At 35.8% G+C, this 17195-nt stretch overlaps 1 protein-coding gene across 1 annotated transcript in view; it reads right to left on the bottom strand.

Annotated features, from left to right (window-relative positions):
- The window catches only part of LOC149839174 (Nucleic acid-binding proteins superfamily), a 40773-nt gene that overhangs the window by 16885 nt on the left and 6693 nt on the right, over positions 1-17195 (bottom strand). The window contains exons 4-9 of the mRNA XM_090004027.1: positions 16791-16938; positions 15160-15269; positions 13245-13385; positions 13014-13167; positions 12805-12945; positions 2713-2873 (exon numbers count right to left, since the gene is read on the bottom strand). Coding sequence (XP_089860153.1) covers positions 2713-2873; positions 12805-12945; positions 13014-13167; positions 13245-13385; positions 15160-15269; positions 16791-16938 — 855 coding nt within the window. The remainder of the gene's footprint in view (positions 1-2712; positions 2874-12804; positions 12946-13013; positions 13168-13244; positions 13386-15159; positions 15270-16790; positions 16939-17195) is intronic.

Here is a 17195-nt window from a genome sequence, read left to right as displayed (position 1 = left end):
GAATGCAATTTCAAGATACTAAATCTAACAAGATACTACTTAATTCAAAATGCTAACTGGTTGTACGGAATCCATGCTAAACTAATAAATAACAAAGTGAAAATATTAACTAACTTAAATCTGAATAAAAAAACGGTTTCAAAACTAACGATTTAAACTATATAAAAAAACTAAAGAGAAAACAAGATTACTAATGAATAATATATGCAGCTAACTAACTCAAATTAACAAACGTACATCAACTAAAAACTAATCTAATTAATAGCAAACTGAAATTAATTACAGAAATTATACATAACAAACTATTCAAGAAAACGATAATTGACTATCATCGTAAATCGGCTAACATGATTAGATTTAATTTTGATAAAAACAGCAGCTGACGTGAATTTAAAATTACGAATTAACTATATAAAAAATACTACTATCTAACTCGACACGCAAATATAGAAAAACACCTACACTGAACTATTTTATATTTTTTTCTTTTTATATTTTCAGATATTAAAAATAAAACTAATCTAATCTATATGCACTAAATATGCAATGATCAAATAAACTATATGCAATAATATGATGTATGTATCCAGGAACTAAAACTACGAAGAAACGGGAAGAAAAAATGTACCTTTCGATCCGTTTCCGAAGGAGGGGTTGAGAAGAAGAAAGTGGTCTTACCTTTGAGTTGCACATGCCTCCGTCGAGAGGGGGTAAGAAGAATCGACACCAGAAAAAGGTTAGAAGCAAGACGAAACCGGGGGAAGAAAGAAAGAGAATAAGAGAACCGATTAGGAACGAGGAGGGGGAAGAGAAGAGAAGAGAAAAGGGAAAAGACGCTTGCGTTTTCTCCAGAGGAAATACGTGTTCCATGGCTGAAAACATACTATTTATACTAAAAAATTTAGGTTACATATTTTTTTTCAGAAAACTCCAATTAATTTTCAAAAATTTCAAAATAGTACTTCTGAAAAAATATTTTTCACAAAAAGGACTCTTCTAAACCGAATGAAATACTAATTAAATATTTCTAAGCTAATTAGACTAAGAATTAAAAAGTTCTAAACAAAACTAAACACTGAAAACGTAGGGAAAAACTTGAAATATGTGATTTTTTCCTTTATTTTCAATTTAAAGTAGTTTCTCAAAAACACTGAAAAGAACGAGTTTTTAATACAATTTTTTACTGGATCATGCATAAAATAGTATGAATAAAATGTAAAATATATGCATGACCATACATCAAACGGGAAGTACAGTGCAAGAACTTTTCACGCCAAAATACAAGAATGAAGAGTGGACACGATTTTTGAGGCAACCACCATGATGACACAGCACACATGCTAGCTTTTCATAAACCTTGCTATGTTACCATGTGAAAATATCTTCAAGAATATCAACTTTAAAGATGACTTGATTAACCCACAAGATTCACAAAGAGAATAAGTGCACAAAGGCGAAAGAAAACACTCACAAAAGAGCACAAATGCACAAAGGCATAAAAAAGGTAATCTTTTATTGAGAGATAGAGCACTAAAAATCACACCATACAATGGAAAAACACCCCATATTTATAGACTACAAGGGACCCAAGGAGGGGCTCCCATATAGACGTTGGAGCCCCTCCAACGGTCAAAGTCTATATGGTGGACCCCTCCAAACAATAAAAAAGAAGAGAAAAGAAAAAGAAAAAGCATATTCAAGTGAATATGTGTGATACATGTAAAAAGATAGTTTTACCCCTAGAAGGTATTACAAAGAAATATATATATATATATATAAATAGATATATATATATATATATATATTTATATATTTATATATATATATATATATTTATATATATATATAAATAGATAGATACATATATATATATATGAGATACAATTTAACACATACAGGGTCCTTGAAGATCAAACATTTATAGATCATTGGATGGAGGTTAGCTACAGGTACCATCTATATTACCCAAACGCTTCTAGGTCTTCAGAGTATATGTCTATGGCATTGCTTCAGACATCGATACCAACACTGAGCATTATTATGCGCATTGTAAATACCTATGTTGTCAAAGGCACGCCTAGGCGAGCTACCTAGTCGGTTCAGTATATATATATATATATATATATATATATATATATATATATACACACACTGTTAGTTTATATATTGTTTATACATATATATTGAACCATATATGTATATACTGTTGAGTATATATATATAACAGTTATAGATTTTATATATGTATTGTTTATATACTGAACAGTTTATACATACTGTTATATATATATATATATATATATATATATTGTATGTTTTGTTTATCTACTTTATTGATTAATAATTGTTTGTTTTGAAATGTTTAATTAGAACAATGGAAGATGCAAACCCAAGTAATATTAATTGTTTGTTTGATGTTTAATGTCATTCACTCTTATGTTTTGACCCTTTAATATTAATTGTTATGCTTCATACATGCTTTATTTATCTCAATATTGTGTAGTTTATCTTTTTCTACATTGTTTGTTCTTAATTATTTTTGCCCGCCTAGTCGGCCGCCTAGGCCTTTTCGAAGGTCCACCGACTAGCCCCGCCTAGTGCTTTTGACAACATAGGTAAATACCAATGATAAAAAAATGATGGTTATATGCATTAACTCTAAACATCTTGAATACTGGAAACTTTGGCAATAAGGTAACCATTTGTCATTACCAAGATCTAAGAAAATGTAGCTTTGCAACAACTGTCCCCGTAATATCTCCAATTGTGATTGAAAATATGATGCTGGGACTATCAATTACTCTATAAATATTTTTAACAACACCATAAAGGCAAACATGATCCATCTTGTCCCGGAGATCAGCCACAAATAACTGCACAGTAGGTAAGCATACAACCTTAATCATAAAAGAGTTGAAATAAAGGGGAAAATTTACATTACATAAAGAAAATTCAAATAACACTAAATAATTAGAAAAGAATAAAGACATTACCACAGAATCTGCCAATGCTGAGACCAAGGTTGTCAGTATAGAATACTAAAACATATAGATAAAGGTTTAAGACCCATTAAAATTAGCCGTATGAAGCACAAAAGCATATAGCTTCCATTGAACAATAATCCATTTAAAACCATCAAAGAGGATAACCACATAAAGAACTCATAGCAAGCCCCAGTAATATCTTACTATTATTTGTACCCTACTAGATGAAAAAAATTGGCATGACATTGTAAAACCTTTGTGGTAGAAGTTGCAAGAGTCATCCCTAACTGTTTTGTTCTCTAACACTTTTTTTTACTGACACTCTGATTCCTTTTATCGAACGTGGCTTAATAAAATTTCATAACAATTTGACTTTGTAACCAAAAATCAAATGCCAAAACAAAAATCTGATATAACTCAACCATAAACAAGAATCAAAACTGAGTTCAAAAAAACATGAACTTGTTTACATGGATATTAACACAGAAGTTGCCTCTACCCTACGTAACTTAGAGAATTATAAGACTCCAGTAAAATGGTGCCCAAAACTGCTAGACACTAACATGGACACTGACAGGTGGACAAAATTTCAGACAGTGTCAAGTGTGGACACTTGATGGAAAACAGACATGGTCTGTGTCTGACAATGTGAAGAAGGCACTTTGTGACCCATGTCACAGAGACATGCCATTTAGAGGACATGTCATGATTACACAAGTCAAACATGCTATGACATGCTGACACACCCATCTGGGTCGCCCGAGTGGCAGCAGACCAGGGGAGAAGGTGCTGACCCCTTCGTCCCAGGTTCGCCTCCTGCCGAGTGTGCAAGTGCCTTTAACTGGTGGGCTCTGTAAAGGCTTGGGTGTCGGTGACACCACCTAAGGTTTACCTTGCAGGAGAGAGGGCCCATCAAGTGACTCGGTTCTCGGCAAGGGTTCCTCATCATAAAAAAAAACATGACACAACTAACACATAGGGATAATACTTTTTTTAATATTATTTTAATCCTTTTAATAATATTTAGTACAAATATATTTTATACATCAAAAAAAGTTTGTTATTGATTACAAATTAAAAATTCTGTGTTGCCATATCCTTTTTATCAAAAAAAATTCAAAGTCACATGTTGGGTCATACCTGTATCACTATGACACTATGTCACAGGGACTCGGCAAAACAGGTGCCGCACCCGCGTCGACGCGACGCAGGTGCGACACCGGGTGCGGTCAACACGACCTTGGGTGCGGTCAACGCACCCAGGGTCATTTTCATCCACTTTTCGGCGTTAAAAAAAAAATCCCCGATGAAAAGGAGGATTAGGGCAAAAAAAAAGTTTGCCCTAATCTCTCCTCTCCCGCTGAGCTCGATCTCTCTCCTACTGACGCCACCTCCTAGGCTCCTCCTCTCCTTTTGCAGGTACGTACCCTCTTTCGCTCTCTTCTTGTGTCGGCAAGGGAGGGGCCGAGCCCCCCCCCCCCCCCTTCTCTCTCTCTCTCTCTCTCTCTCTCTCTCTCTCTCTCTCTCTCTCTCTCTCTCTCTCTCTCTCTCTTGTTGGGTCGGCAGGGGAGGGGTTGAGCCCCCCTGCTCCCTTTGTTTTCGGCAGGGGAGGGGATGAGCCCCCCCTGCTCCCTCTGTTTTCAGCAGGGGAGGGGGTCGAGCCCCCGTCCCTTCTCCCTCTTATTTCAGGGGAGGGGCTGAGTCCCTCCCTGTTTTTGGCAGGGGAGGGGCAGATCCCCCCTCCTTGCTCCTGATTTTATATATTTTTATATCAAGATAATGTTTGTATAATTGATTTGAAATTTTGAATGTATTTTTTTTCTTTCATGATAAAAATGACGGATAAAGGAAAAGGACATGCGTCATCCTCATCTCAATATGTGAGTTTTGCTGATAGTTGTAGTGGGATTGATGATGTGGGGCCACTATGGGTACATGTAGATAAACTTGCAAAAACTGGAGAAGGAGGTGGCGGAAACAAGAGATTTCGATGTAAGCTCTACGAAAGAGATTTTGTTGGGTCTTACACAAGAGTGAAGGCTCATTTGTTGAAGATACCAGGACATGGAATTTCAGGATGCAGAAAAGTTGATGAGGCAATGCAAAGACAATACAAGAAAAATATGAGAAGAGAAAAGCAATGGTTGATTCTTGTGCAGTTAGTGTGTCATTTGCAAGCCACCAAGAAGATGCTGGAAAAAAAAGAAAAGTCAATGTATGAGGTAGATGAACGATACAAGCAGCATTCAATACATATGGGAGAGAAGAATTGGATAGAAAAGTTGGGAGGTATTTTTATTATAGTTCACTCCCATTTAATGCGGCTAGAAATCCTTATTGGAAGGATTTAGTAACATCCTTGGCAAATTATAATGAGTGGCTATGTGCCGCCAAATTCAGAAAAAATATGAATCACACTTCTTGTAGAAGAGAGAGCAAATGTGGAGAGGTTGCTGGAGATTAAAAAATATTCATGGGAGCAAAATGGAGTTTCTATTGTGTCTGATGGATGGACAGATATTCAAAGACGTCCACTGATCAATTTAATTGTTTGTTCGCTTAGTGGCCCAATATTCTTGAAAACAGTTGCTGCATCTGGGGAATATAAAAATGCAGAGTATTTAAAGGGATTGTTTATAGAAGTCATAAAAGAAGTGAGTAATCAAAAAGTTGTACAAATCATTACAGACAACGCTCCAGTTTGTAAAAGTGCAGCGTTGAGTTTGGAGAGTGAGTATCCTCATATTTTTTGGACTCCTTGTGTAGCACACAGCTTAAATCTGGCCCTAAAGAGCATTTGCAACCCCAAAGAAGAAGAAAATTCACAAGCATATGTTTTATGTTCATGGATTGAAGATTTAGAAAGAAATGTCAAAAGCATTAGGAATTTTGTTGTTAACCACCATCGTGTTAATGTTATATTTGATAGGCATTATGACCTAAAATTGTTGAAGGTCGCTGAAACACGTTTTGCGTCCATCATTGTGATGGTGAAGAGGATTAAAAGAGTGAAAAATGCTTTGATTAACATGGTGACTGATGAAAATTGGACATTCTATCGTGCTGATGATGATATCAATGCCCAAGAAATTAAAAAATTCATTCTTAATGATGAGTTTTGGGACAGAGTGGTATATTTCCTTTAATTTACGCAACCTATTTGGAAAATGTTAAGAAAAGTTGATAAGGATGAGCCCATGCTTCACAAAGTTTATAAAATGTGGGATAATATATTGAAAAAATACAATCTATAGTTTTCAAGCATGTAGAAAAAAATCTTGCATTGGATGATTCAGAATTTTTTAATCATATTTATTCAATTTTAGTCAAAAGATGGGATAAGAGCAACACTCATTTGCATTGCATGGCACATTCTCTTAATCCAAAATATTATGCAAATAAGTGGCGGGCTGGTGGTATTGGTCGTGTCCCTCCAAATTTAGACCCAGAGCTATCAAGACATAGAAATATGTGTATGACAAGACTTTTTCCAGAAGCATATCTTCTACATCAAGTCATACAAGAGTTTGAAAAATTTTCATCTTCGAGATTATATGGACCGGCATTATTCGCAAGAGAAGAGGATAATATAGATCCTATCACATGGTGGTCAACATTTGGATCAGAAACACCTCTTCTCCAACGTCTTGCATTAAGATTGTTATCGCAGCCTGCTAGTTCATCTTGTTGTGAAAGAAATTGGAGCACATATTCTCAAATCCACAACATAAAGAGAAACAAACTCACCAGCAAGCGTGCAGAGGATTTAGTATATGTTCATTCAGATCTTCGATTACTTTCGCGAACCAATGATGAATACAGGTACTAATTTGCTCTCTTAGTTATTTGATTATTTCTTAGTTTTTCATTTAAATATACTTGTATTGTATTTAACATTTTCAAATTGGGTTTGTAACGCAGACAAGAAACATCCAAATTTTGGGATGTAAACCCAAAAGAGTGTGACTTTGAGGGAGAGCATGATTTCAGCATAACAAACATGGATTTAGCTGAGCCCAATATGCCTTCTAATGATGCATTTGATGATGAAGAAGAAGATTATTAAGATCAATTACTTCATTAAGATATACTTTGGTATGTAATTTAGTTCTTTTCTGCTTTACTTATTTGATTGATATTTAGGTTGATTTATGTAATTGCTTTACTTATTTGATTAATATTTAGGTTGATATATTGCATGAATGATGAATGATATTATGACAATGTTAAGTGTTAACTATTAAATGTTAACTGTTAAAACTTCAAAATTATATATATATATATATATATAATTTTTTTTTACATTTTTGCCCCTACCACACCCCCGCACCCGCACCCATGTGACAGTGTGACATGGTTTCATGTATGGAGACTCCATGATGGACATGGTGTTGAGTGACTGATAGGTTGAAGTGTCACAAGCATTTTCTTGAGTGTTGGACACTTTTTATATCCGAGGGATTGTTCTTTCATTTTAGATACCCCTTTCTCCTTGCTTGATATATTGTATGTTTAACTTTCATATTTTTAAATTATTATTTTGAAACTATGCAAGTGTGCATAGGCAGTTCCTAACCACTTAAAAATTGGACAGGCCATCTCTCTCTCTCTCTCTCTCTCTCTCTCTCTCTCTCTCTCTCTCTCTCTCTCTCTCTCTATATATATATATATATATATATATTGTAAAACTCGGAAATTTTTAGTATAAAATATGCCAAATTATGCAATTTGGGCCTAGATCCACATTACGGATCTAGGACCCATAAAGGGGGTAATTAGGATTTATTTATTTGAAACTTCGATTTAATGATAATAATAAATAAATAAAAATTTTAAATTTTAAAAATTAAATTTAATTTGAGGATCCACAGTTGGATCCATTCGGATCCAACGTGTGGATCCATTTTGACTTGGGGCCGGGTTGCGGGTCTCGGGTTCGGACCCGAGCCCCACCCCATATGTTCTGCCCTGTTAAATAAAAAGGGCAACCCGATAAGGGTTGCCCGATAAAACCTAACACAAAAACAGAAAGGGGATGCAGGGAGGTTACGCAGAGCGTAACGACCCCGCGCCCATCTCGGCGTGAAGGGGGGAGGGGTCTTGCCCGCTAAGAGGGAGTGGAGAGGGGACTCTCTTCACTCGTCTCTCTCTCTCCACCCAGTCCCTCATCTCTCTCCCTCGTCTCTCTCGTTCTCTCTGTCTGTGTGCGTGCGCCGGAGGAGAGGAGGTCGTCGGCGAGATTTGGCCACCAACGACCACCGGGGGCCGCGGCAAACAACATCGAGTACTCCCTTTTTCTTAACGGCAGCAGTGAGGTGCGTCAGCCACGTCTCCAGCCTCCGATCGCCGGAAAATCAGAGAAATAAGGTACGGTGCTCCTCTCGATTCTAGGTGAGGGATCGAACATGGGTTCGATCCCGTGTAGTCTTTTGAGGTGAGGGCCCCTGAGGACCTTTTGCATGTCTGTTGGTTGTTCTTTTGTTGTTTCGTGAAGTAAAAATAACATAATCAATTCAGTTGATTTTGATGACTGAATCTGGCCTGAGCAAGGGCTGCATACATTAGAGGTTTGCAATCCCTGCCTCATCCGAGTCGGTCAAATAGTTCTATTTAGGAATAAGTCCTCATTTTTTTTTCTGCGTTTAATAATAGGAACCAGCCAAGTTAGGATGGCTTGGTTGGTATTCAAGCAAAGGTGCTATCATTTACACTATTACTATGTAGATGGAGTCATGCAATACCAATTCAGATGATGGTTCTTTGTGGTTTCCATCTCTACTTTCATTTTTTCTTTGAACATTCTTCAATAAATTTGGGGCTATCTTCCTTTTCGGTTGGAATGTTCTCACTATTCACACTATCATTAACCATTTCTAGACTTTGCTCTGTGGATTCCACAGTGTATTGATCAAGATCCTCAGGTCCTATTTCATCCATCTGCAAGCCTACATTCACAAAAGCTTGAGAGATTAGTGAGCTTTCATAGTTAATTAAGTTACCTTCTTTTGTAGTTTCCATATTTTTATTCTTATTTTCATCACTTATTTCGGAAAACATCCTACCAGTCCCAAATTCTGGAGCTTTTTCTAGCTTTTCGCTATCAATGCATTTTCTTTCTTCAGATGTGGTTGTTTTCTTGTTGTCACCTGTACCTTGATCAGTCTCTGCTATGGCAATAAAATCAGAGGTTTCCTTTGGCTTCACAGTTTCTGTTTGTTGGATGATTTGAACTGAAGCCTGTGAAAGAGGAATGAAGTCAAGCTTAGCCTGTGTGATTTCCTTTTCTTGAGCTTGCTCTTCAAAATTCAAATCTAAGGTTTCTTCTTGTTTCTCTGTGCATTGTTCTTGTGCGATCTCTTGAACTGAATTTGGATTGTCAGAAGAAACACTTAGGTGTTGTTCAATGTTTTCTTTATCTGTTCCTTTTGCTGTTTTAGTTTCTATGTTCCCAATTTTATCTTGGGTCTCCACTTATTTTCATGTGAATCAAATAGTTAATGAGAATCTGATATGTAACAAAGGCGAAATATTTTTGTTAGCATAAACTTGATTTTAAATTGCTGATTTGCTTAAGCATTGATTAAATGTGTTGTTGAGAGCTAGAACACGCATATGTTTTCCTGTGTGTGGGTGTCGACATATCCACACTCAATCCTGTCATCTTTTTCTGTGTGAACAGGAACCACACATAAATCTGTATAATTTTTTGTGCACGAGAGTGTCAAATGAAAATTAGGTTTAGCGCGTGTTGTTTTGAGAAATATGTAGATGCACAAGTTCAGATGCATGTGATTAGTTAGAAAAAAAATATGGTTTTGATTCCTTGACCTAGAGTTTGTTAAGTTTTAACAGTAATACTGACCGATTTTGGGGCTGATAGATTCGAGGTAGATTCTTGAATCAGCCAATATATATATATATATATATATATATATATATATATATATATATATATATATATATATATATATATATATATATATATATATATCAGTATATAAACATATGAGTATAAACACTGGATCAGATTTCGAAAGAGGTTTAACATATTGAAATTTATTTATGATGTCCCAAATGTTAACTTCTTTTGGAACCACAAAATTTACTCGTCTTGAATAGTCAACTAACACTAAACTGAATGATTGTTGCAATTTGTTTTGTTGTAGAATTTTAATTCAATCTGATTCTAAAAGGAAATTAAATTTCTGGCATGTACAAGAAATCTGTTTGGAAACTCAAATGGAATCTGAATTTTTGTTGCCTCTAACTTTGTTTAGAAAGTGGTAAAACCGATCTGTCTTGGATCGGTCAACTAAATCTAAGGATAGTAGATGTTGAATTTGAATGATTATAAAAATTTTGTGTTTTCAGTTGTCATGGTAAAATTTATATGCTTAGTTCAATGTGCATTCCTTTATTTGCTATGAAATGTGGCATGGTGAACACAAAACTTGAATATCTATATGTACCTTATATTCACTGAAATTTTGCAATATCTTATTAAATTGTATAGTGATTATGTGTGCGGACCACTCGTAGGAAGCATGTGTTGCTCATGAAATAGCAAATTGTAAATGCATGTCCATATATGGGATCAAAGTCTATTGGCTTGTATAATCATGCATAAATATTCTCATGAAACTATGAATGAATGCATGTGTGTTAAGTGATTACATGAAAACACTTACACATGAATGGTTACACATGCATAGGACTGCGAAAGCTCATGCACATTGTTAGAATGGTATGAATGAATGTGCATATGGAATTATGTTGGTATGATTGCATACATTGCAAGTTATGATTTTTGCATGCGATGCATCGATGGCCTAATGGACCATCATCGGCCTGGAGAGCCGTGGGTTTGGTTTGTTTTCACATATGTTTTTTTAATGCATCACTTAAACCACATAAGATGGTTTGGTACATTACTACACTGTTCTAGTGGTTTATAGGGCTGGAGTCCCGAATGGGTCCCCGCAAGGAAGGATGCAGGTTTTCACTTTACTTTTGCATATAGTGTTGAAAACTTAAAGAATGAACTTTAAATGAAAATATAAAGAATAAGAACAGTGTAATATACTTTCTGGGATATCTCATCTGGAGTATGAGAATCTTAGATATCCGGTCTTGGGGAGACTGTGAGGATACAAAAACTTCGTGTGAGTTGTTGCTCCTGAACCCGATATTGAGGTTCTTCTCCTGGCCACGGTTTTAGGGAGAGCCCGCCACTTTACCCGAAAGTGGTGTGTTAGTCACAGCTGTGAGTTTATGGTACCAAGGAAGTGGCACTTGTGGGCGTGGGGTGTCCCTTGTGTCCCCGACATTAGATGTGGAGGTATAATGTTCCGATGGATAGTGATGTTTCCTGATATCGGTCGAGGGCTAAGTGGGAACCCAGTAATAAAATACAAATTGTGTGTTAAGCTACCCTGGGAACCTCCTTGACCTCGGGGTTTGTACCCGTTTGGTGTATCCGCGGGCCACGGTAATTAAAAAGAGGAACTTAAAGATGTGTGCATCTAATAGGGCATGCATATGAAAAGATGAAACTTAAATGAAAGATAACCGAATAAATCATACATTGCACATAATATGCATTTTTCTGTTATACATTAGATCATGCATGTTTGAATCATTCTTGATATCATGACATCATTTGGTGGTAGCATATGATTTACTTTGTGAAATCTTGCTGAAAGGTTTGATTATTTAGTTATTGATATATGACACTGTTTTACTGTTCTTGACTGGTGAGTATATGCAATTATTGGTAGTTATGGATATTTGAATGTTGCAAATTTTATATCTGCACTCACTCAAATCATTGCATGAAATCTTATCCATGTTCTTTCTCTCACCTGGTTTCTTTAGAAGTAGTTGTGCTCAGAATTTCGGTTCTGACACCCTACTTTGTTGGTTTTTCACAGGTCATGGTGAACAGTGAAGCTGGACTGACTACTGGGGACGGATGAGTTATACTTGGGCTTGTCAGCTTCAGTAGAGGACATAATGGCTCTTTCTTGTCTTTTAGTTCTTTTAATTTTTGAAATTGTTACTTTAATTTCAGTTGAAGAAAACCTTGTCTTTGAAATTTTATTACTCATTAATAAAAGAGTTTTAGTTGGTTGATATGGATGATAATTGCAACTTCGTTTGTGGTGGTTGGGCTATCCAATGGAAAGTGGAACTGTGAGGACCCCAGATCTCTGGGAAGGTTTCTGCAACTCTTAGGAAAAAAATATATATATATTCCACATTTTTAAAGGGTCTGGATTGGGGTCGTTATATATATATATATATATATATATATATATATATATATATATATATATATATATATGGGTAATGTTTGCTACCCTCGTGGGTAAGCAACAGCTGTAACACCCTAGTGAAAAAATGTAATATTTTAATTTTTTTTAGTTCTTTCACACATCTAACCCTTCATATGTGATCTACATATTAAGTTTAGTAGAAAGTGACCTTTGGATCATGTTTTTCTGTCATATACGTCAGATTTCATGGGGGTTGAAAATCAACAGTCCAAAATGTACCAAATTTTCAAATCTCAAAATAACATATTTTTATGTCAAAATTATGATCCAAGGGTCAATTCCTACGATTTTGACCATGCTGAACACATCCATGAGGTCAAAATCGGTCAAAGAACCTCCCCCTATGAGTACCAACTAAGGAGTTCCTGATAAAAAATAACAAAGGATAAGATACTTGAACAAATACAAGCTTGTAAAAAGTAGGCAGAAATGTGGCTCCATCAATACTGAAACAAAGCTAAGAGGCCTTAATCATGCATACTCACCCGTGAAGGATAACTACTAAAATCAATAGATCCTTGAAAATCACATGGTAATGTCACTTGGGTAACTTTCACGTCCTGACTATGACCAGATGTATGGAACTCCTGTGATCCTTTAAACCTATTTTGTGTGGGTACAACCACCTGGTAAACAAGCATTTCCCAAAGGTTTAGAATTCAATAAGAATGACAGAACTAGCCACAAAAAACACACATATGCTTGCCTGTTCCTCAAGCTGCAGAAAGGGAACCAAATATAGATGTGTTGCACTACCATATTCAAGGCAAATATCTGCAGTTGTTTCAATATTGCTCTCTAAAGCATTGGCAATATAGGGCCTATCAAGCGCAAGCATGCTTCCAACACTGAAAAAGAAATTGTGGTGGTTTTGCTAGAATAATATGAGCAAATGGACCAACTTAAAATCAGAACAAGAATCCACCTGAATAGATTAGCCAGAAGAATCTGCTCACCCCACAAAAGAAATTTTAATTGATAACCTTCATTATCTACAAGGGTGATCTGTCTCCTCTTAACACCACCAAACTTGCCATGAATCTCCAATGGTCCTATCGTTTCAATCCTAAAAAATTACAGAACGTTAGATTTACAATGTAATAGTCGACCTTGACATTCAAGAAAAGACAACATGCTACAAGATATAGCGTAAACACCTCCATGAGTTAAAATTGCATCACTTGAACCATACTAAAGTATTAAGCACATGCCATGATCTGCATTAAAGAACAATAAATTACAAAGTAAAATGATTGATGAGTTTATGTCCGACTAATGAAGGAACCTGAGAGGTGGAGAAAAATACACATCCTCATGAAGATTCCCATGGTAGCATTTTCAAAACCAAAGTTGATTGTGCCCATGCTCAGTGCACTGCAAAAGAGACTGGTATCTGAATAGCATTAGATGTTGCTAGGGTAGCAAAAGTTCTTTATTTATGATGCCTTTGCTAATATTATCTTCCAATAAACTGAACCTTATATCTGTCTATAGTCGCATTCAGTTTGTATATTGCAGTAAACCTCCACTTCCCAACTACTGTCTTTTTTCCAACGGGAAGATTAGCTAAATTTCCAGCCTCATTTTTCTCATCACAAGAAAATACAATAAGAGAATCTGCAACAATTTTAAGAAACTTGATGCAAAATAAATACAAAAAGAAAAGCATATTACTTGAACCTAGAATGGCATGAAACGAAGTGGCCAATGGGGCGATCTGTGCAGAGCTTATAAACTTAAACAACAAGTGGAGTAAGGCTGGAATCAGCCACCTTTTGAAGCAAAGGCTCCTCTCCAAGAAACAACTTAAAGGAGTCAAGCTAGATGAGTATTCAATACTAATTCAGGGTGAGCTAGCACCAAACATATCATATTATTAAACTTTCTGCTTGTTTGCTTTAACGAGATTTTCCTCATGAAACCAAGCAAAATTGAAAATCTTGAATAACTCCAAAGAAATTCATGGTAATATGGGTCAAACGCCACTTAATAATACATTACCAACATTAAGCCATGTCTGCCTGACCTAATAAGAAAAAAATATAGTTTGTGAGAGAGGAAAAGATGAGGTCTACAGACATAATGTGTCTTAACTTAATAACATGTAGCAACCCATGACACACTTTACAGCATCATAATTGACCTTATCCCGGTAGGCCCCAAGGATGTTAAGGTAACAAAAAATCCCCCACTTTGGGTGGTACTAGAAAGCTCAAGCTGTTTGAGAACTGTATTCGTGAAGCAATTCTCCTTCAAGAGGAGCGAAAGACATTGTATCCGCTGAATATAATGCAATTAGGACACTACAGAGTTCCCAGGGGCATTCATGCCAATAAAAGTAGCTTCTAATAGGCACCACTTTTCTCTAAATAACCCCAAATGCTGAGGGACAAAGTGCCAGAAATTTAGTGCCATGGTAAAAAAAGGTAAGCCACAACCTATGAAAGAGAACACTTCCCCATGATAAATTTACTTCTTTACACATGCATTAAATTGGAGCTAGATTGAGGACTTCATCAAACAAAGGGCAACCAACTAGAAGTTGTATTTTATAATATCTTGAGAACTTGAAATGCTAAAAGTACCAAACTTTTTGCTAGCAAATCACTTTATTATGACAAATCCAAAGACAACCATATTAGTGTTCCATTTATCTTTATATGGATCAGTAATGCAATTTTTTGCCATTCTAAACAAGCACCAAGCTGTATAACTTGAAATTCAGTCCAGAAGGCCATTTAAAAGTCCATTTTGAGGATTAGGAAAAGCATAATTAACTTGAAGATTGCAAACAGTTTCCAGACAGCTGAATGAAAACTTGAACATGACAGTATTCATGCCTTGCATAAAGTGAGTATGAAGTCCCATACTCAGCTGAATCATGAGAGACAGAAGAGAAAGAATCACTGCAGAATTGAGCTCCAAGAAGTATCGCATCTTCATCTTGGTCCTAAAATAGTGCACACACAAAAAATAACTTAATCTTAGCCCTAAAAGAGGGCACACAAAGAGAGACAAAAAAAAGGAAAGAAATTTTATAAAGAGGAACTTAAAAGATTGCAGCTATTGAAGCAAGAACATTAGTAATGAAGCCACTCACAGGACAACCCAACTTATTTTGAACACATATTAATTTTTGTCAATAATTGATTACAAAAAAGACTAGCAGCATAATGAAATTAAAGGCATAACTTAAGATAAAACAAGTTCAAATATGATATATAGAGATAAAGCCTCATAAGTGAAACACAACCAATGTTATCAACGTCCTCACACACTTTAGTTACTTCCGATTGTAAAGTACGTTAATGGGAAGGAATCCAAGTGATACACAATCATACATTCAAACACAATATAGTATTGGAAAATAACTTAATAATGACATCCAATTTGACTGATAACTAGTACTCTAAGAACTTGTGATCATGAATGAGAATAATGAAAGTCATATAGATAAGCTACCCCTTTCCCCAAGAATAAAAACTAAATGTTAAAATTACTTGAAAAACTGTAAATACTTTTAATTGCCAGACATTTTTTATGGAAATAAAGCCTTCATTTAAATAGGTGACAAAAGGTCGGTTCCCATTCTAGAAATAAAGCTAAAATTTAAAAAAAAAAATAACAGTTAGATTACCTCCAACTAACCAAACCCATGAGAAAAAGTCCAACTCACATCAGTACCCAGTGATTTTACTTTGACAAAGTGAATCCCAGCCAAACTGCAAGACAATCTTCAAGATTCTCTTATCCTACTCCAACTAGGTATACCACCAGGCTAGAGAACTTCACTATCCCCAAACAAGGTTCCATCTCCTGCTTTTCAACTTCAGCAATGGGACCACTAGGATCTGCTGTATTGATAAAATTTACTTCCAATTTATCCCCAACCTTAACCCTGACATGGGGTGCAGAGCTGGTTCAACTTAGTTGGATGCTGCATTTCAATTTCACTATGTTCCATTTGTGACAAGTCATAATTAGGGGAATGAATAACCTGATACTGCAATGCTTGGTGACGCAAGATGTATCATTCCAGCGTCCTCTAAGTCAAGCACTACTTTGTTTAAAAAGCAAAAGAAAGGAAAGAAAAACTCAGTTAATCTGCTTATTATGTCTTATTCTCCATTGCTTTTAAGTTTATCAAGTGGCATCAATGGTAACCCAAGTTTTTCCCACCTCAATGCCTACTGACTCAGGCTCTCTGTTTAAAGAACAAAGAAAGAGGAAAATGTGCAGTCATATAATGCTGTCTCCAACATGCCATTGATTTTTATCCACTGTCAACCCCGTCATCATCTGTGTGTGTGTGTATGTGTGTGCACTCAAGCACAAAGATTAGGCAAAAAACATGCGTCAATCTATAAGCATACACAATTGAAGGGAAAAAAAAAAGATAAACTGATACAGCATGAAGCAGCGCAAAACAAATAATTGTTACAGTAAAAGAAAGAATAGAATGCTTAGATACCTCATCCAATATAATTACTAGATATTCTGTGGGTAACAGTCGTGGATGACCAGATCCTTCCATGGCATTACGAAGATAGCAGCCTGTGAGAAAGATTTCCCTGCCTTTTTTGAGTAGGCCATGCATAGGATCAACCGAGTCATAGAACCTTGCACAACCAAACCCATCTTGTTAATATCTTGTCACAAATTTCCACTTTATCTTATGCTATAGACAAAATGACGTCTTGCAGAAAAACAAAGAAAACAACAGCATTAAGGTGGTAAAGGATCACCCATCAAAAGCAAGTTAGCATGGCACTTGTAACTTGTCCTGTGATAATAAATTTTTAACAAGGGATACAACATTCATAACTTCATGCAAGTTTCAAGATGGAACAGCAATACAACTGGCCTTCATCTACAC

Source organism: Nuphar pumila, chromosome 4, assembly GCF_984573655.1.
Source record: "Nuphar pumila chromosome 4, dmNupPumi1.hap1.1, whole genome shotgun sequence".
Classification (NCBI taxonomy): Eukaryota; Viridiplantae; Streptophyta; class Magnoliopsida; order Nymphaeales; family Nymphaeaceae; genus Nuphar; species Nuphar pumila.
This window is presented reverse-complemented; position numbering and strand designations above follow the sequence as displayed.